General features: G+C 39.2%; 1 protein-coding gene across 1 annotated transcript in view; it reads right to left on the bottom strand.

Moving 5' to 3' along the window:
* Positions 1-13,711: 13,711 nt before the first annotated feature.
* ZBTB44 (zinc finger and BTB domain containing 44) overlaps positions 13,712-22,277 on the bottom strand; it is a gene marked incomplete at its 3' end in the record, with an annotated part of 64,398 nt that continues 55,832 nt past the window's right edge. The window contains exons 4-7 of the mRNA XM_079708533.1: positions 20,229-20,313; positions 17,626-17,789; positions 15,760-16,060; positions 13,712-13,994 (exon numbers count right to left, since the gene is read on the bottom strand). Coding sequence (XP_079564659.1) covers positions 13,712-13,994; positions 15,760-16,060; positions 17,626-17,789; positions 20,229-20,313 — 833 coding nt within the window. The remainder of the gene's footprint in view (positions 13,995-15,759; positions 16,061-17,625; positions 17,790-20,228; positions 20,314-22,277) is intronic.

Here is a 22,277-nt window from a genome sequence, read left to right as displayed (position 1 = left end):
TACCGCAAAAAAAAAAAAAAAAGGCGGCAGAGCTGAGGGTTTCATGAAAACCTCACCAATGCGCAGCTACTAAAAGGTGAGGTTTTGGCCCTGGAAAGGTCTTAAGCATATTTGTTACCACATGTTCCTGTCACCCTAGATTAACAGTATCTTGGACTGAGTCTGAATTACATTCAGCCCTGACCTCCCCACATGCTTCTCATCCTCCTTGGGATTAGGGAACCCCTTCTATTTTCTACTTATGACTCATGGGACTTGGTTATGGGTAACTTCTGGGAAGCAAGGACCAACCTTCCATGTCTACACTGAAAACAGATTATGCTTCTTATGTAACGTACTTGGAGTGATGTGTGGGGAAGCAGGGAGAGCCCCCCCACCCCAACCCCCCGCCCCAGTCCGAGGTGCAGGCACCCGGGCGCTGAGGGCCATGCTGTAGGCTGAGCCTCGAGGAGGCATCTGGCTCCCACTGGAGCCTGGCGGTTGCTGGGCAGAACGAACTGCTGGGTTTTTCCTTTGCTCTTGGCTCTGCTCACCCCTCCAACCTACACTTCACAATGGGAGGGAAGCCGGAAAATCCACTGACGCACACGAGAGCTGGGGTAAACCACTGACTGAGGGACTTCCCTGGCGGTCCAGTGCTTAAGACTCCGTGCTTCCATTATGGTGGGTGTGGGTTCGAACCCTGGTGGGGGGACTAAGATCCTGCATGCCACTCGGCGTGGCCAAAATATTAAAACCAAACAAAAAAACCCCAGTGACTGAGAGACAGTCCAGGTGGGAAGGGATTTAGCAAACTGGGGGAAAACCTTTTACACCTGGTGCCTGTCAAGAGAGGCAAATAAAGGGCTCCAATTGTTTGGCTCTGGAATGGCAGCTGTTGCTGACAGCGAGGGGTGGGACACGAAAGAGCTTCTGGTCCCATTGTTTCAGGGGTGCAGGCCCAGGGCCCCCAGAGGGCGGGCCTGGTAGCAGCCCCAGGGAGGAGGTGCTGGGCGGGCAGGACTCCTGACATGGGGAGACCAGACCTGCAGATGGACCCTGACTGAAACGGACGCCTCCCTTCTTCCCTTGCCCCTACTTTTCATGTGTTTGTATGTATGCGTGTATACATCCGTGTTTTGTGGCACTTAAAACGTGCAAGGCAAAGCTAGACCTTCCCCAAAGCTAATCTGTACCAGTCCCTCTCTCCTGGGACCACATGGAAGGCCCTGCCGTGTTGGACAGTGGATCTGAATCCTCACAGGTATCACACGGTCGTACCTGGGAGGCCGCGGGAGCTGTGGAACCCCAGTTCTGGGTAGAAATTATGCGTGGATGTACCTGGCACGTGCTGGGCAGGACTGGATGACTTGGTGCTTGGTTTTTCCCTGCATGTGCACGTTTCCCCGTTTGAATCTCATCCTTCCCCTAGGCCTTCCTTGCGGTACCTCTTCAAAAGGCACTTGATAAAACTTTCCAGGGCAGTTATGCCTATCTCCTCACACGTCAGGAGGTTCTTGGGGGGAAGCGCAACCGTCTTCCAAAAGCCACTTGATGTTTCCTGCGTCAATGGAGATTACACGCTGGCAGCCTACACCTCATCTCTGGGCTCCGGGTACATAGGAGGCTGTGAGAGTCAGTCCCCCTGTAGGAAAGGATGTGTCTGGGTATTTGATACATGCAGAAGTCCCTTAAACGGCACCTTGAACTTAGAAGCCAAAAATCTGGATACATACAACGAGCTGCGTTAAAAAGTTAAATCTACAGCTGCTGCCGGTATCTGGCCTTTAAGCTCAGTTTCTAACTTAGAGCCACCTGCTCCTTGGCCTGTGTTGGGGAAATAGACTTCCTCTGAGTTTGTCCAGGAAAAGACGTTACACGTGGAAACAAACTTCCTCCATCCTCCACGCTCAGTCTATGTCCCTTTTTAATCTCCGGGCACGTCCTGTTCTGCTCTGGCTTCTTCTCACAGAGAAGTGGGTGGGGAGCCCGGCCTCCCTCCTGAACGCGCCTGGTAGTGCCCTTGACCTTGTGGACCCTCACCTGCTCGGACCTGGCCTACTGGCCATTCTCTCACCTTGGCCATCAAACCGCTCCCCTACCCACCCCTACACTTTATCTTCAGTGTTGGCCAAACCCCTTCCCCTCCACCCAGATGATGAACCCCACGAGGGCAAGGTTTCTGTTGTTCCGTTCCATGCTGTGCTTGCAGTGCCTGGAAGTGTCTCGTGTGGCAGACACTCAGTGTCTGTTGAAGGAAAGTAGAAGGAATGTAAGAAGCAGAGCGAAGCAGGACGTGAGAAACGTCTTTGGAACTTTCAACCCCACCAACCTGGTTTAGTAGAAGCCAGGCTCTGCTAGGAAAGGGCCACCCAGCTAAGTAACATCCTTGCACGACTATTCCTAAACCTCTCCTCACCCTAACTCTGAGCTCAGCTCTGGAACCTGGCTCAGAACTCTGCCTAACTCTTTCTCTATTTTTGTCTAGGACACAGAGTTCCCCCTCAAAAACAAAGGGAGTTCCCTTAAGAATTTGACGTCAAGTAAATAGCACTTGGAGGGCCTGAAATAGAGCTGATACTGTCCACTGTTCAGAGACTAGACATGCTTAAGATCCCAGCCCCACGTGCCACCAAACCCTTCCCCAGACCCCTGCTCCAGTGCCACTCATGGCACCTTCCTCTGGGCTCTTCCCTGAACTACTTAAGTAATTCCTCAGTGATCGCAGTTCAGTCTGTACGCCTTCCCTCTAATCTACTTCATGCTTGTTCTTAATCTTTCTAGAGCAAGCTCTGATTTAGTTGTCCCTCTGCCTCAAAATGTGTGATGCTTTTCTATTTCCTACCAAATTCAGTTCAAGCTCTTAAAGGCCTCCTCTGATCTGGTTCCCGTCTGCTTTCTAACATTTTCTCCCATTTTCTCTTTTCAGGGATGCTGTAACTCTCAGCAAATCAAACCACTTTCACTCCCTGGACATTCCACCTCTTGTGCTCAGTGTTGTTTCCTACGTGCCGTGCCACCCCCATTTCTGCCAGTACAAATTTCTAGACCTCTTTACAAGGAAATTCCAGCTCAAATGTTCCTCCTCCACGTAGCCTCCCTGATCCCTCCAGCCAGGTCTCTCCCTCCAAATTGGCAGAGGACATGCTTTGCTGTTTCCCTCATGGCACTCAGTTATTTCTATATTCGTTTTATTTCTGTAAGTCTTTACTTCAGAAACCATAAGCTCCTAAGGTCAGAGACTTCATTCAATCAACCCCAGGCCTGGGGACACCTTGGTACAAGAGACAGGTATGGCCTTGTCCTAATGGAACTTAATCAAATGGAGTTTAGTCCAACTGCTTTTAAATAATCAATTACCATTGTAATAAAAGCACAGGATGCTTGTGAACCTAATAGGAAGTCCCAGCCCAGCATGGGAGTCTCTGGGAATGCTTCTTTAATAAGTGAAACTTAGGTATGGACTTGATGGATGAGTAAACCGGACTAAAGGGAGGGAAATGGCAGCACCAGTGTTTCAGGGAACAATTTCGAGAAATTGTGGCCAGGCTGATGGCAGTTGTTCTGAGGGTTAGACTTGAAGTGGGAGTTGAGGCAAACTGTCAGGTACCATGTATCTTGGTGTTCTGTCCTGAAGTTCCCTGGGGAGTACCTCTGAGCATTCTGGTAAAGTGAGCTTATGACTATTTCCTGGCAACATTCAATTACTCATTCAACATTTTTTTGAGTTCTACTATGTGCCTGGCACTACAGCAAATATACAAATAGAAGACACAGTCCCTGATGTCAAGAAATAAATCAGGTGAGGGAGACACACTAGTTATAATAGGCAAGACTTATTAAGTGGCTACTCTATACTAGGTGCTTGCTGTTCTAAGCCTTTTACATATAATCATTCCATTCTCATAACTGCCCCAGGAGGTAGCTTTACAAGACAGTGTGACTGAGACGTGGTTTGGTGTAGCTAAATAAAATCTGCTAGGGAAATACACATGAGGGACCTTCACCCCAAAACTGGAGGTAGACGGGAGTGGGGACTGAGTGGCAGGTTCCGAGAGGAGGTGAAGCCTGACCTTTGTAGTGAAAGTCCAACTACAACTAGCCAAGCACAGCAGGCCGGGATGGATTTCCCAGGGAGAGGGAGGCGGACTTTAAGCAGGGCAGTGGCCCGGTTAAAACATGACCCAGCAGAAACGGGGAGGATAGACCAGAGGGGGCCGGACTGGAGAGAGGGCTGTTTTTGTTTCTAGGCCAGAAACAACAAAGGCTTGAATTAAGTAGCAGCAGCAGGGATGGAGAAAATGAGAGAAAATATTACCAACAGGGGTGGGAAAGATAATCCAGAGGTGATATTTAGGTAAAAGCACGCAAAGAAAAGCACATGACCAGTTCACACATTTACCACAAGGTCACCTGTAATTGTTTTACATCAGAAGAATAAGTTAACTTGACTCTCCTTTAGAACTAGGCCCTGGCACAAAAGACAAAAACACCCATCTGCATAAACGAACTCACATTTTCTGCCAGCGTTACCCTCCCTCCAGGGTCTCCCCAAATGCTAGTGCCCCAAAGAATCGCAATGCTAGGACTGGCAGGGTCAGAGGTCCAGGTTTTTCTTCCTATTGCTGGGTCTGGGAGAGCTGAGAGCTGTATCAACTCAAGACTTCTCGGGTTGCAGCCCTGTTGGTGCCTAGGGATTTCAGGGTGGATCTAATGCCTTTTTATAATGGGTAGGAAGGGCCCTATCTGTGTGGGTCATACATTTGTTATTATGTCACTGGGTTTTTGAAAACCAAATCACTCACAGTGCTAGCATTTTATAAACTGTAAAACACACTGAAAAGGAATTTGTACTAATCTTGTAGGTAGACTCATTTGCATTCAACAGAGAGTTCTGTTTCTGAACAAAAGTTATGTACACAGGTCCTACCACATGTACCACTGCTGCCTGAACTGCCAAAGAGAGCACATCTGCCTCAGCCCCTAGATTAAGGTGGACTAGTGGAATTTTATTTGGTTGTGATCTTTTCTTCTTATGTTCTAAAGCAACTTTCCCAACAGAGCGTCTCTAGATGGCAAGGATCATCAGAGGTCATTCATTTGCAGCTGGCCCTTTACTGAGTGTGTGTATGTGTATGTTGCTAAGCCTGTCTAACTTTTCAGGTTCTCTGGTCAATGAGACACACTCATTCACTTATTCAGTCTTTCAGAGTCCAGCCAAAGGCCCCCAGAAATGTTAGCTGTGGGAAAAAAGTAGGCAACAATAGAAAGAAGGGTGTGGGACTGTATGGAGGCGCCCCACAAAATGACTCTAAAGACAACTCTGCCCATAGCCTCTGCAGTGACTTGTTTGCTCATCTATAAAATGGGTGGGTATAAAAATTTCAAGTATTTTTGGTACAAGAATTCAAGTAAACAAATCAAGAGTTTAACAACAGTAAAACAGCTTTCCCTTCATCCCCACAGCTGTTCAAACCCTAGTTCTCATCATTTTGCTGATGAGGAAGTTCTTTCTGGATTGACTATGCCCCATCTTAGTTCTCCCATCTGTATAAAAGTTTACCCATGTGAAAAATGAATTACATTACATTTTGGGATTTGACGTTTATGAGCAAGTTCCCCCCATTTAAACTCTCAGTACATTTGCAGATCTCTCAGTTTAGTACTTAGAACAAACATTCTGTTCAGAAAAGAATGCCCCAACTGTGTATCCCCAGTGCCATGCATCGAGGAGACAGACACACATCTTCCTTTACTACCTTTAGTATCATTCTCTGAAAGGAATTTTTCTGGCCTGTTATTCATATGCAAATCAAACTGTAAAGCACGAGTACTTAAAATTCTACGTTCTGCATTTATATGGATCACCTGTGGCTGAGGTAGCTACTGAGGACCCCAACACAGTTTGCCAGCCTTGAATGGTTTGGTAAACCACTGTTAAAAACACTCAACACACTCACTGAATGATAGAAAATGCTTCTTAAAAATTTGCCCTTTTCCTCCCTGAACTTAAGTGATGCTGGCAGCTTGGGGTCAGTGCACAATCTCCTTTGGCTGTTGCTCTCACTCTAGAGACCACTTACTGTCAAAATCCACAGCAAGGTGCATCTGTAGTTAGAATGCCCTTCCTTCAGGCTATCACAGGCTCATCACCGGCTCATCACCTAGGCAATGAGCTGCCTTCCTCCAGTAAGTACCATTCTCTACTCCTTGGTTGTAAGGTATTATTGAAATATCCCAAGAGGTCTCTAATCAATAAAGTATAGCCTCAGAAAGATTCAAGGCAACTTCTCAAGACATAACCCACCACTCAGGAAAGCAGCTCTGCACAAGATACCTGGCTCAACAGCTCCAGGATTTGATGACTTTCTCCAACTAGCCTCCTTTATATTCTTTTCTGTTTTAGGGATGGTGTTCATGGACTCCTTGCCCTTTCAGCTCTTTTCTTACCTGCCCAGGAAGCTGATGTGTGTGCTGCCTCGCAGAACACTCTCTAGTCTGTACAAACTCAATGGATGCTTACTTAAGGCGCACCTTAGTCTCATGACTTTTCTCATCCACTTGACCTCGATCAGCACCACCAATTCTTCCTTCCAGCCAACAGTAAATAACAACAGCAGGAAGTTTTACTCCATAAAGCATTAATAAGATATTTTAATGAAGGGTCAGGGTGGGTTGGGGGGAACCAAACAAACCTTAGTCTTATGTTTCTATTCAAAGACACTTAAAACTATTTTTTTCCCTGCCCATCCCTCTAACTGCAACTTTATTTGTGACCATGTAATAAAGGCTGGTTTAAAGTTTTTGTTTTTGTTTTTTAAAAAGTTTAAACCTTTTAAAAAAAGACTAAACAACCAGGCTAGCAAAAAGTACTCAATACATACTTTCCTTATATCAAACAAGCTAATATTTCAGTACAGTGTAACTATACAGAATATATACGATACACATATATTCACAAAGCAAACACTATAGGCTCAGAACATATTTGAAAAAACATGATATTCACAGTGATTACAGTAACTCTAAAAATGATTGTAACATTGAAACGGCACTTAGTATACAAAAAAGTCACAAAAATATATATATGTATGTAGTCACCAAGAACTATGGTTCCTGTAAAGTACTAATAGCCAGATACTAGTATATAAAATGTGAAGTTCTGACACTGTATACATTTTTAGGAAATAAAACAAAATCCAAAACCATTTTTGTTACTGTTGAAAGTCAAACATGCCAAATAACTTAGCTATGGCCACTGTAACCAAGTAAAGCCAAACTTGAAGGAGATGATAACTGGATACAAAGCTGGTGAACTTGGGCCTGTCACAGGTAAGAAAGTTGTACTGGTTCTAGGAGAGGGTAGAAGACGTGACAACACCCTTCCACATAATTTAATTCACATTTCTTCCCCAGCATCACCTTCCCTCCCCCAAGGGTTTCACCAAATGCCACTGCCCAAAAAGAATCATAAAGCTGTAACTAGCAAGATAAACGTTTCTCCCAAACTTCCTTGATGTTGGGCTATAGGCGAATATGCATTCATTAGCTAAACAGGACCGCCAGTCACCCATCTGGAAGACTGTGGTACATACACACCTTCCTCCTAGGCTGGTTGTACTAGAAAGTACTCCAGTTTTTGAATGGAGCCAGATTTATATGTTAGCTCTGTAAAATACTGAGCTACTGTAGCAGCAAATACAAAATTACAGAAACTAAAACAATTTTTTTCCCTTCACATCTGTTTCCTTTAATCAGACATTAATTTCTTCTATCACTGAATTATGGTCTATTGTCTCAAATCGACTTTTTCATTATGCTGCTGTGGAAAAAGACAAGTTCAAATCCTGGAAAGTTTACATTTACTCTTAAAAATGGGAATACAGGAAATTTAAAGTAAAAAAAAAGGTCTGTTCTAAAAGTATCTCTCACAAATATATATATTTAAATATTAAAATAGGCTACCTAGGATTTTTATAAAATGGCTTTTGAAAAGATAGCAGAGGCACAAACAAGCCATATACTATCTTCCAATTGGACATAAGGTGCCACAAGGGTGCCCTACAAAGAGGCAGGCAATCTCTATCTGATGCAACAGGAGGCACCAGCAACAACAGAAAAATCAAATATATTATTGGGACCTGGATTGAAATCAAATTTTACTTTACAAGAGACTGTTGTCTTTTTAAAAAATATCTTGAAATATAAGCGTTAGAAGCCATCACTTTGTATAAGGAAGAAAATGAATAAAGTTTATGATCTTACTCCTGATCACCTGATGGCATTCATTTCAGGTACCTGAAAGATGAACAGCAGTGTAACTTTCAGTAATTTAATGGACCACTCTCAGTATGAGAGACTTTACATAGCATTTGTCAACTTGAAAACTGATAACTGAAATAAAAGAAAGCTCTTAGAGAAAACACAATTATAACCTAATCATAGAAAAGGTTCTTTCTAGAAAAAGCAGGTGTTTCTAGGGGCTGCATGAAAGGCTTCCCATGTTTAAATGAACACAGCCTCCACTAATACCAAGGAAACAGCATGTGTTTAGAGGAGATGACGGCTCCTCTTAATGTAGGGAAGATTGATCCTTCCTCAGCAGATGATGTACTTTGGTAACCTGAACATTCGTTTACAGGATGATTTTTAAACCTGTTTAATTGAATAATGAAATCTGGATATGGTTAGACTGGTATTTGGGAAAACAGGGACAATTTAATAAAAGTCATGACACTGTAGGCCCTCAAACCATCAAGCAGCAATTTTATCAATAAATCATTACAACTGAGCCTAGGGCTTTAAGTTTACTCAGCAAAATCAGTCAGTTTACAAGAGAAAGGCAATCATCAAAGAATCAGATTTTATAAACCAGGCACTTCAAACTGAAATTTAAAAATTTTAAGTCTTTAAAAAATTTTTTAAAAAAGTTTTTTGTTTTCAACCAATGGTCTGAACCCTTAAATTCTTCGAAAACTATTATGTACATAAAAACCTTGGTATTAGTTGGAACTGGCCTGGCCCCTAAGCAGAGGGAGCTATATAACTTGAAGCTATATAACTTGAAGAAGTAGCATATACACTTGAAGGCAGTCTCAATTTTTGGATAGTGCCAAATTGAGAGGCCAGTAACATCATCGCCTGACATCTCTGCAGAGACTATTTGTAAAGATATGGAGCTATTACTTTTTTTTAATCATAAAAATATAATCACTATGATGTAGTAGAAATATCTGTGTCAAGTATGAAGTTAAAAAAAAAAAGTACAACTATGATGTCACTAAGAGTCTTCATCCCATAATCTGACATAGGCTTAACTCCCCATTAATAAATCTCAACATATTTATAATCTAAAAATGAAATACCCATAAACTGTCTGCTCCTTAGTTGAACCTGGAAATGGTTCAACTCTACTTCATTGTTAATGTGAACCATTATTGCTTTTGGCAAATTAGTCTTGCTGAGGACCTTCCAAATAAAAATACCCTATGGTCACCAACATGTTGTCAAGCAAAAATGACACTGAAAGATAAAAAAGGGTATAGGCAAAATACGGAATAACTTAAATTTTGACGATTTGAGCCTAAAGCCTGGAGGAGTATGCTTAGCTATAAATATTCCTCATAGACATAGTTAATGTAATGGAGCACCCCCCATTCTGTACCACTGATTTAGAAAAGAAAATCATGTTTGTATACATGCTTCTCTCAGTAACTTTCAAAATCTAAATATATTATAAATAAATCATCTTACGTCAATAACTTACACTGAAAACCACATTTACTACCTTTTAGCAACTTTGGGTCGCTTCCAGATGTGAACTTTACTAGTTTTTTCCCTCCCAATTAATATTAATAACTAGAAAACTATTCTCCCTCACTTAGTTGTATACTCCAGAGCTTCACATTTTCTAGACGGGTGAAAATAGAGTAAGTGCCACACAAAAGTTTCTAATTCTCTTCATCAATTCCTTAAATCTCAAAGCCCTTTCAGGTACAATATTATAATTTTAGGACTGTTCATTCATCAAGTAATAAGAATAATTCTCTCCATGTGGTATACTAGTACAAACTGCCATTACCTTATAAAGTAATGTACTTCTCAGGGGCTACAAAGCTAAAAGAAACTAAACCATGATCTGAGAATCTTCAAAATAAAAGCCACTAAGCTAGATAACTCATCTCTATTTAAGTATGAGAATAAAAAATAATAAGAGATAAAATAAAAGACCGAGAAGACTTAATACAACTTCCAAAGGCTCCCAGGGAACCATTTACACATCTGGAGAGACTGGCTCAGTAGTTAGACGGTAACAGAGTTACCAATGATAAGTATATTAGATGTGCTGGCTGGTTCATTCCACTTGGTAACATATTTTAACAAAATGGAAGGTTTTTTTTTTTAAAACCAAAGGGCATGTATCATAACATGGAACCAGAATGTAAGTTCTGTAAGCCAGAATGGTTGCTGAAATGTTAAAATGTAAGAATGAATGAAGCTATTTAAACATTTTAGTACACTTTTGCCTCACTGAAAGTGAGAACTTTAAAAACTGGCAATGTAACTAAATATATAACTAATTATTTAAAATGAAAATTAAGAAGGTTACTTTAAATTCAAAGTAAGAAATATCCATTTAAATACATTTGTGGGTGATAACCTCCATCTGCATCCCTTTCTCGAACTTAAAATTCAAAAAAATGAAAACAAGTATTAATGCTTTTGTTTCTGAATTAGTATAATTACTGACATGCTAGATGCTTCCACTGTTAGAATACACCCTTAAAAATGGAAAGAATGACTGCAGGAGCTGTAATATCCAGTATCACAACAAACATCTTTGCTCATTTCTAAAGTATGTATATCATACCTATTTGGTAGCTTTAAAATGAAAAATAAATGCTTTTCCTATATAAAATACTTGGTTTAAAAAGGCAATTTATCTTGCATCCTAAAATTCAAGCCCTTTAACAAAGTTACCCACCCTTGGGCCTTTCAGAAAGATAGCTATGCTAAAGTATTCTAAACTGGAATTTTTTTTATGTTTAGTTATACTGGTAATTTCTAATGGATGAGATAATATAACTGGCTTTCATCTCTCTGCAATGTTTTCCATATATTCTGGTAAAAATTATACATCCAGGCATCCTTCTCTTAGAGGAATTTTAAATAAATCTAAATAGCACTATATACAATTATCCCTCATAGCTTAGTTTCCTAAAACAGATCCATAAGCTAAGTATCCTTAAACTGTGTATCAAGAAAAATGTAGAGCCTCACTGAAATAGAAAAAAAAGGACTCTGTTTATATCACATGTTAAGTACTAGTTAGTTACCTGTATTGATACGATTTGGGGAGCAGACAACCAACAATCGGCATTTTCACAGTAGATTCAAATGTTTCATAAAACTTGGAAATCTGTATAATTTGTAATTATCAGTGAAAATCTAAAGTTTCCATTTGGGAAAAAATAGCCAGTGATGGTGGTAATCCTACATTCTGAGAACACAGAACACCTCAGAGCTGCCAAAACTGTGTAGGACTCTCTTAATACAAAATTCTCAGGACAGGGGGTGTGCTAAAACACTTTCAACCAACAAATTTCCAAATGGTTCTGATATATTTCTTCTCATTAACCCTATTTCTTTCCTCCTTTTCTTCCTTCCTTCTTCTTCTTCTTTTTTTAAAAAAATAACTCTTAGAACTGAGGGCAACAATGACTCCTGGTCATAATTTTACCGATTCTTTGTTTTCTCCATTAAGATTTTAAAATTAACTTTCGAGATTTATCTACTGGTAGGCATAACAGTTTCCAAAGAATCTATATTACATTAAAAATAAAAATTCCTGACCTTTCCAGTTGAGACACAGCAGTACCGCTATTAGTATCACAGTCTGTTGAAGAAAGTAATTCAACCTATTAGTAAAGAAGCATAAATAATGGAAGGCCATCATAATCTGTGTATGTTGATTTTCCTGAAGGTACTATACCTATGTTTGGGAGCAAAGAGGAAACAACAAGTTCATGAGTGAGAAAAGGACCTGGAAACAAGTTAAAAATAGCAGAATATTCAAACAGACAGAAAGAACATTAGCCTAAAAAAAATCTTCAATGAGTTCACTTTCCCTTCCTTTACATTTGTAGGGGATAAAAGAAGTTATAGAATTAGCCAATTAAAAAAAAAATGAAACAAATCACTATAACTTAGAAAAATTTTATTATTAACGACTAGCACCCAGACAAAACTGAGATCTTGTGTTTTGAATAAGAAACTGTATTTTCTTTTTCTAACCTAATCAGGTGTTTTCATAATTATTAAACTTTGGGTATATACATAGAAAAAAAGAGTTACTCAAAAGATCATTGTTCATGGACTCATGAATATTTAGGATCAAGGTCAGTGATGCTTTAATGGCACCAAGTAAAAATGTATATTCCAGTCTAGAGTATCATATATATTTCAACTATAAACCATGAAGTATCTTTCTTTTCTTTTCTTTTTTTAGCAGCAAGAGGTAATAGTCATTAATTTAAGGTTTTTAGTTTTTCTTTAGTCTTAACAATTCTTTTTTTTTCCCCAAATAGATTTGAGTCATAGATCATCATTTTATAGACTCTCCTCTACTTCTACATTATTGCTTAATTGTGTAAAAACTATCCTAACTGCTTTTAATATGACATTTGGCAATGTCTTAAAATATTTTGGAATAAGGACAATTTATCACTGTCATATGGGTATTTTGTAAACAATTGCAGTTGGGTTAAGAATATAGCCTTAACAGAGAATTCTTTATTTTGTCCAAAACAGCAGAATAAAAACATCCTCAACAATACACAAACCTATGTATAAAATATAGAACATCTCCAGTATATCTCCTTTTCATGGGATCATGCCAAGTATAGGCAAGAGAAAACTGATTTAGGCAATGACCCAATTAGCCAGGCATTAACATTCAAAGACCAGGTAAACAATAATTTTATCCAGAAAAGCAGTATGAAAGAGTTCCTATGAAGCCGATTCACATACTACATTCTCTGTTCCTGGTCATTTCACGCACAAGTTGACTATCCTTAACCGTGGTTCTTCGCCTTCTTTCACAGAAGAAAGATTATTTGGAGGAGTGGTACTATAAAGGTACAGGGAATACCTATCCCAATACCAAATTTTCACCATGAAAAATTATAGTGACAAAGCTTAAAAAAAAAAAAAAACACAAAACACGTGGGATTTCAGAAGTATATACCCTAATAATTTTTAAGAAAGCTCACCATAAATACTTCCAAAAACAACAGGCTTTACAAAAGACTGTACAATATCCTGTGTATAGGAGTAAACATGTATTCAGGCCATTTGCCAGATTCGTTCAGTAATATGTTTCTGGTGTATGCTTTCATTTCAGGAAGGTCAATAATCATCTGATTTCTTCTTGACCTCATGATCTATTGTTAGCCTACTCCTGATAATGGAAGAGGAAACTGATACAAGCTTTAAGTCAGCTGGTTCTCCTTAAGTCTCAAGGTTTCTGTTATATTTCAACACCATGTTACTGTGCACTTACAGAAGCAATCTCTCAGTCATGAAAAATAAAACATCAGTTGCAGAACTTACGAAGTAAAAAGGGAAATTCTTTCCCAAACCCTTTTTTGCTTAAGAAGTTAAATTAAATTCAAATGTACAAGACCAAGCACAGGCACTTTCCAAAAATCAAAAATGAAGCCAAACCATGAAATTACTCAATAGTTACAGAAGACAGCTCTGACTTTGGGGGGTCCTCTCTGGTTGCCTCGGCACAAGCACTGGTCTTTGGCTGCCCTGGCATTTCCTCCTCTTTTTCTGTCAGCCCACCAAGAGACCCCAAGGGAAAAGTGCTTTCACAATTCTGGGTCGAGGAGACCTGTGAAATTACAGGCATCTGGACAGAGGAGTTGTTTTCAAAACTGTGTTCTCCAAGATCATACTGAACAAGGGTCTCTTCTTGCTCCTGGTTTAAGTAGTCCGGTACTAGGAAATCACTAGGTAAGAGGCAAAGGATGAAACAGGGAGTTAATTTTCAAGCCAGTAATAAATAAGACACAATACAAAGACCTGATTTGTAAAACAAGATTGGGATTTTTCATTTCTCTAATTTTTGAATGAAGATTAGAACTCAGGAATTTTCAACTTCTAAACTTTCCTAAATATACGAACCAAAACCATCCATTAGAACCAAAGTATAACAACTCTCCCTACCACCAAGAGAGATAAGATTATCACCTTCAGTGTCACACTGGACACCTAAACAGCCATACTTGTTCTATACAGAAGAGTTTTTGTATACAAAACAGATGGAAATAGCATGTTCATTTAAACAAAGATCATTTGAATAACTTATGCATAACCTTTCTTGGATTATACACTAATTATAAGGTATATAAACCTAGCTTTTTATTACTTCCTGGATATAAATTAGTTAAGAAACTAAATCCTCAGGCATAAGTGACCTTTTATATAATCTACTATATAGAGAAATGTAAAAAACTACTTAGATGCTTGATTTAAATCTTTACAGTTAAACAAAAAAAATTCATTATACTTTATAATGTCAATAACTAATATACTTAAGGTTATTTTATAATTTGTCCACTATTAATAAAAAAAATTGAAGTCTGCTCATCTGCAAAGCAATTTAAGATGTCCTATGTTATATTTTCTAAAAAGTCTTCAGGTGTTAAACAAGAGTAGAGAATAGAGGGCTCAGTACAGGGAAGATACAGAAAACAGGAGTGGTTAACTGGGACACTATTTTAGTCCTGAACAAAGTTTGTCATGTCATGTATAATCTAGGTTTAGTGACATGATAACCAGACACCCAGAGTTAGAAATGATTACATTAAACAAAATGTCTGGCTTGAAGAGAAAACAAAATCTATGCAGGAATAATTTACTGAAAAATAAGATTTAAAAAATGAAGGCAGTTAAAAATTTAAGATTTGATTTTATAAGAAACTAAGAATTCCTACAGATGTACAATTCTAATAAAGTATTAAAAATAGACAACAGAATTTTATATCTAGAGGAGACCTTAGAAATCATCTTTAAAGCTTACATTTTATCTTTCTCTACGTTTCAAGCTTCTTCATCTGTAAAGTGACGTGTTAAATCATAACACTAGTTAGTGGCAGAGCTAGAACTAGAACCTGATCCTTGGATACCCAATAAATCAGAAAGGTAACTCTATTATAAGTTCTTTATATTAAAAGCATGGAGCTCTAAACTGAAAGAAAAAAAGGAAAACTTCATTTGATGTAAATTATCATATCCATTACAGTTGGTATAGAAGTTTCTCTCTTATTATTTAAAGAAAAAAGAGAGAAGTGGTCAAGAATTTAATTAACATCCAAAGAGTCTGAAGTAATCCACTATCACTAAATATCATCTGACACGGTAAATTCTCCAATAAGGTCTATTTTAAAATGTACTACAGAATTACTTTAACCTTGTATTTAAAAAAACAACAACAAAAACCCACAAAAAAACCAAAACAAGCTGATAGTCTACTTCTGTAGGAAAAGATTTCTAATGCCAATTATAAATGTATTTAAAATTGTTTATACTTAGAAGGATCAGCAAAATTTGATCAGATCAGGAGATCAGAGAATTATTGGATAGTGGGAATTTAAAAGGAATGTGACTGATTAGCTGGCAACCTGATAAAAAAACACAGCAGGCTGCCCTAAAAGCAGGAAAAGAGAGTTTAGAAAGCAGTTTTCCTGGTTCGGTTTTTGTTGTGCACCTCACCTGCTCTGGAAGTAGTTTGCTAGCTCTGACGCTTCATGGTTCAGACTCCTCAGGTGCACGATTAAATTTCCAGAGTTGGTGAACATGGCGCCACATGTTTTGCACTCGTAAATCCGAGGCTTGCGGATAATGTGCCGGGAAACCCTCATGTGGTGTTTATATTCCCCGAAGGAAGTGAAAGTGGCACTACATATCTGGCACCGGAAACAGCGTTTACCTTCATGCTTTAGGCGATGCATCTTTAGCGAGTAAGCCCTGGTGAACTTTTTCCCACAGCGGTCACACTGAAATGGTTTAATTCCTATAAAATAAAGCAAAACAAAATATTATCTAAATGGGCTTCCCTGGTGGAACAGTGGTTGAGGGTCCGCCTGCTGATGCAGGGGACACGGGTTCGTGTCCCGGTCCGGGAGGATCCCACGTGCTGCGGAGCGGCTGGGCCCGTGAGCCATGGCCGCTGGGCCTGCGCATCCGGAGCCTGTGCTCCACAGCGGGAGAGGCCACAGCAGTGAGAGGCCCGCGTACCGCCAAAAAAAAAAAAAAAAATTATCTAAAAACAAAATAAGTGGAAATGTCATAAACCTCACAGACTTCTGAACTGTAATTCTGTAGCAAGAGATAATCTGAAAAGACAAAAATCACCAGCAAAAATGAGTTCCAAACTCAGTATCTCAGAAAAGGTACAGAACATCTAAGAAGTCACTAGTGTTTGAAAAAAGAAAGCGAGAAAGAAAGGCACCATGGGGTGGGAGTAATCAAGGTAATATATACTCCAACGGATTTTTGAACGCTTCCAAATCTTGTATTTTATAGACTTCAAAACACAATTTAACCAGAGTATTTAAGCAGAGCCTAAATCTTCACATAAGATTACTTCATTTCATTAAAGTAGTGAGGTTTACATTGAGAAGATGTGAAAATGATCAGTACCTACTCTTCATTTCCTATCTCAAGAGAAAAATGAGAAGAAAAAAGGGAAATTCTAACATCTCTGAACATAATTAGTGATTGAAATAGAACTACTACTTGATTGAGTTTTTGGGTATTTAATGTAATAGTGATGGAAAAAATATGTAGAAATTAATATATGAAATATGAAGTATATTATGGTCTCTTCCAATTCATTATCACAGTTTTAGCAAATAAAATTTCAAAACCCTTCAAAACATCATCTGTTGATTCAACAAAGTCATAGGGAATTAGTGTTAGCACAGGGTTTGTTAGACCTATCTAAGTGAGATAGTTATACAGCTGAGAATAGCAGTAAAGATTTCTTACTTATCAGAGGTCAGTGTTCTATCCACAAGAATTTTACTGCCTTTATGTGAACACTTAACTTAAATTTCAAATATGTTTTACACATCATTTATCCAAAATCTCTTTTACACCAAAAAAATACTACAAGGCTGACTAATCAGGGCACAGAGAAATTTAGGATTGTAGAATTAAAATTAAATTATTGTTATGAATTTTTAAAAACTTTTTATTTGGAGATAATTATAAATTTAGAGAAGTTACAAGAATAGTACAAAGAACACCAATATATACCCTGTTAACCCCATTTGCTTTACTGTATGTATTTGTGCTTTTCTCCCTCACATATATACACACATGCATCTGATATCTTTTTCATTTACATATTACACCCGACCCAAGTCTTAATGAGAATATTGATGCCTGTAAGCAAATACATTTCTGACACTGCACCAATTCAGCAATGGACTTATGTTTATCTGTTCTCACTAGACTTCCCAGAGATAAACTTTTTTCTAACTCAAAAGCATCTGTTTACTGTTTTTAAGTGGAATTTCAAAATAAAATGTTTGGGAGTGCTCATTTATGCCACAAAAGGGATGATGACATTACCTGAGTGGATGAGCATGTGCTGTTTCAGGTTCTGAATACGGGTGAATCGCACCCCACATGTTGGACACTGAAAAGGTCTATCTGGACCATTTGGACTTGGCCGTTCTGTGCTGCTGGTGGAAGGAGCAATGTAGAGTTGGTAGGGATACTGAACATTTTCCAATCTAAAAAACAGACCAAAGAAGGCAACCAGGCTCTGATTTTTAAGTTCAATAAACATTTCTGCACAACTTTAAATGAACAACAACAAAAAAACATTTTAAGACTTTTTGAAGCAGTTTAAAAGTTAGATTACAAGTTTCATTTATAACAATAGGAAAAACAATATTATTGTCCAGAATGTCAAGTATCTTAAGTTAAGCAAGGTCGTATGACCAAGCACATATCATAAACGATTTTTACTTTAGGTATCCTTAATCTCTCTAATACTTTCCTTCCTACTGCTGCTTTAATTCAGGCCCTCATCAATATACGGCTGAATTAGTAACTCCTTCTCTTTAGCCCCACACCCCTTTAATCCATCCTCACTGTTTCACAGTGATCTCTGATTAAATCAGTCCCCTGATAAAAATCCTGCGATGGTTCACTGTTATCTTCAGAGTGAAGGCAGACAAGACTCCGCATGATCTGGGTCTGTGTACTCTTCCAGCCTCATTTCTTGTCACACTCCCCAAACAAACTCATACCAGGCAGTTCCTCCTTAACAGTTCTCTCTCAGTGCTGTGCTTTCATATATTTAACTTCCTTCACGTGCCTACCGTTTCTGCCTAGATAACACGCCCAGCTGTTTTATGAAATGTACCCAAGAAGTTACCTCCTCCTCCCGAAAGCCTTCTTTGATTCATCAGTGGTTTAGGTAGGTACGCTCCTATGCAGAGCAACAGACCCCTCTGCAGATGACTCATGATTATCTGCTTACTTGTCTGTCTTTAACCTCTTCCCCCTCCCCCAAAGTTGGCTTGATCTCTTTGAGGGTAAAGGGTTATTACGTTTCATCTCAATATGCCCACCACTCAGCACAGTATCTAGTACAGAACAGACAACCTCATTAATGTTTGAAATTAAGGAATCTAGGCATTATTTCCATTTGTTTACACCTTCATTAACTTATTCAAATGACTCTGGTTCATAACCTGCTCTATCAGGTTTAGCTGTTCAAGAACAATAAACCTTGTTTGAGTTCTTTGAATCCTTCAAGTTTTCAACAAATATACTTTTTAAGTCTGTCCCGGACTCTAAGAGGAGGAGTTAATTCAGTGAAGTCTATATTCAGTGGTCAGAGACAGACAATAAACACTCGAGAAAATGACCAGAACAGAGAATTAAAACAGAGTGATCCAATAGCGATCGCTGCTGTTTTACTTTAGACTGGTGGTCAGGAAAATCTTCCTTGAGAACTGACACTTAGACAGTGATCTGAAGATTCAGGAAAGAGTGAGCAATGTGGAAATTAGGGGAGAAAGCATTTCAGGCAGAGTAAAGGCCCTAAAATGGCAGACAGGCCCCAAAGCCAGAACAAATATGGACTAGAAATATTCTAGGAACTGGAAGAAGGCCAGCGTGGCTGGATATGGTATGCAAGGAGGTGTATGGTCTGAAGGAAGTCCCATCAGGTAGGCCTTTAAAGGCACAGTGAGGAGTTTAGATTTTAAGTGTGAATCTACTGGAGAATTTTAAGAATCTGCTACTTAGAACAGCAACATAATCTGACTTAATTTAAAAAACAAAATCATTCTGGCTGCTACATGGAGAATGACTGGAGTAGGGGAGAAGGAAATCAGGGGCCAGTTGAAGGTTACTGTAGTAAAGGCGAAAGATGGTGGTGACCTGGGCTGGGGTGGTAGTAGCAGAGCTGGAGGGGAAGTGGACTGAGAAGGAGGAGAAGTATATTATGGATGCAGAGCTGACAGGACTTGCTTAAAGATTAAATATGGTGGTGGGAGGTGAGGAAAAGAAGGATCAAGTATAGTTCCCAGAGACAATGCTTGGGAAACTGGGGGGATGATGGTGCTGTTTACCGAGACAGGAGGACTGGAGGAGCAGGTCTGAGGGGAGGGAAAGGCTAGAGTTCTGTCTTGGCCATATATTAAGTCTTGGCCCTGCTACATCTATGTGAAAATTATCAAGCAGGAAGGGTCAATGTGAAGATAATGACTTGGGAACCATGAGTATATAGATAAGGGTTTGATAAACTTTTTTGGTAGCAGGTCAAATGTAATTATTTTTGGCTTTGCACACCACATGATCTGTTTCAACCACTCAACTCTGCCATCCACAGACAGTATGTAAACAAATGAGCATGTCTGTGTTCCAATAAAACTTGATTTACAAATAAAGGTGGTGGCTGGAATTGGCCTGTGGTCCACAGCCTGCCAACCCCTAATATAGATACTGTTTAAAGCAACTGGGCTGGGAAGTCTTGGAAATGCCAAAAAAAAAACCCTGTACTATAAGTTGTCTAATTTATGTGGCTACCTGATGACTAAAAAATATACTAAAGGGAGGTCGCAATAAACTTTTATATAATCCCCAGATAGAATGCCTGGATTTAGAGTTACAAGTACAGCCCTTACAAGAGAACGATGTACTATGTTAGTACTAACCGGTCATCATCATCTGCGTGAGCGCTGGTGCTAGAAGTGCTCTGAAGTGTAGGTAACCCTTCAGTGACGCCTTCATCTACTGAACCTGTGAATAAAAAAGACAGCGGTCAACACTCCGGTGTAATAAATAAAGCCAAGGTATAAATTGTAAGCTGTGTCTCCAAGCCTCTGAACAGATTATCTGATGTATATACCCTGAATTACTCGTCAGAAGTAGTAGTGTTCCATAACTTTTTTACTTTTGTTTAATTTTTACATTTTATTTTATTATTTGGCTGCATCGGGTCTTAGTTGCGGCACACGGGGTCTTCGTTGCGACGTGCGGGATCTTTTGCTGCGGTGCACGGGCTCAGTAGTTGTGGCACATGGGCTTAGTTGCCCCGCAGCAAGTGGGATCTGGATTGAACCCACATCCCCTGCATTGGAAGGCGGATTCTTAACCACTGGACCACCAGGTAAAGTCCCTACTTTTATTTTAATTAAATGTTTATGTGATTTAAAAAAATCACATGTGAAACAACAGCGTTATATCACTACTTAAATTCTTTCAAGAGTATTTCTTTGATATAAATTTTAGAAAGAAGAGCAATTCAAATGTAAACTAAACAAAAATTCACATAAAACTAAGTAATGTTGTAACAATCATTTAAGGAAGCATTGACAAGTTTTGTTTTTTAAAACTTATTTTATTGTGACATACAACTTACTTGTTGTACACACAACTTCCACACAGAATGAGAAAGACAGCTGTAAGGTGAACACCTGTGAAACCTCCTCACAGCCCCTAAAACCCTGGCAGCATCCTGAAAGTTCCCATTACCCTTCTCTGATCGCAAACCCCTCCTTTCAGGAGGCAACCATCAGCATCCTCTTTTCATGGTTATCATTTCTTTCCTTTTCTTCTTATCCTGCTTCCTTTTATTTATTTTTTATTTTCATTTGTTTTTGCCTGCGCTGTTCCGCTTGCTGGATCTTCCCCCAACCAGGGATCAAACCCGCGCCCTCGGCAGTGAAAGCGCAGAGTCCTAACCACTGGACTGCCAGGAAATCCCCTCCCCCTTCCTTTTAAAAAGTAATTTTACCTCAAATGCATGTTTCCATAAACTAGGCGTTGTTTTATGCTACAACACAGCTGAGCACCATCGAGGGTTGCTTTCACTCCAGTGGCAGAGTGGAGCAAGTGACCTTGGGACAGAAGTCAAGTGTAAAATATTTACTATCACGCCCTCACCACGAAGAGTACGCAAGAGTACATACCATTTAATGGTGTCTGGTTTAAACCTTACATAAAATGAGTCACACTGTATGTATTCTTATGTCTTGCTTCTCTCCTTCAATATTGTGGACTTATCCATGTTGTTACATGTAAATGAACTTAGATATTATTCATCATCTATCCAATTCACTCTTGATGGACAGTTTCAGGCTACTATGAGCAACACTGCTGGGAATTTTTCTTTTTCTTTTCGTTTCCGACCAGGGATTGAGAACGCATGCCCCCTGCAGTGGAAGCGCAGAGCCCTAACCACTGGACTGCTAGGGAATTCCCTGCTGTGAATATATTCAAGTAACAATGCACATACACATGCTTTTTTTTTTTCTAGGGTATCTATATCAGGAATGGACTTGCTCGGTCATAGAATATGTATTTTTTTAACTTCATGTATTTATTGAACCCCTCTTCTGTGACATGCCTGTTCAAGTCTTGCTATTGAATTGTTCTTTTTATCATGAGTTCTTTTCATGTTTTGGATACAAAATCTTTGTAGGTAAAAGATGTTACAAATATTTTCCCCTCTTACATGGCTTGTTTTTTTACATTTTCTTTTGATGACCAAAAAATTTATATTTTAATTGAATTGATCAGTCTTTTCCTTTATGGTTATGGCTTTCAGAGCTTGTTTTTAAAAATCCTTCCCTATCTCAAATTACCTTATGAAAGATTTAGGTTTTGCCCTTGGCACTTGGGTCTTTTCTTTAACACACCTGGAGTTGATTTTGTAACGGAACACAGTTACTGGAAAGTCTGTCTCTTCTCCTCTGCTCTGC

This window comes from Hyperoodon ampullatus (assembly GCF_949752795.1).
Source record: "Hyperoodon ampullatus genome assembly, chromosome: 7".
NCBI lineage: Eukaryota > Metazoa > Chordata > Mammalia > Artiodactyla > Ziphiidae > Hyperoodon > Hyperoodon ampullatus.
This window is presented reverse-complemented; position numbering and strand designations above follow the sequence as displayed.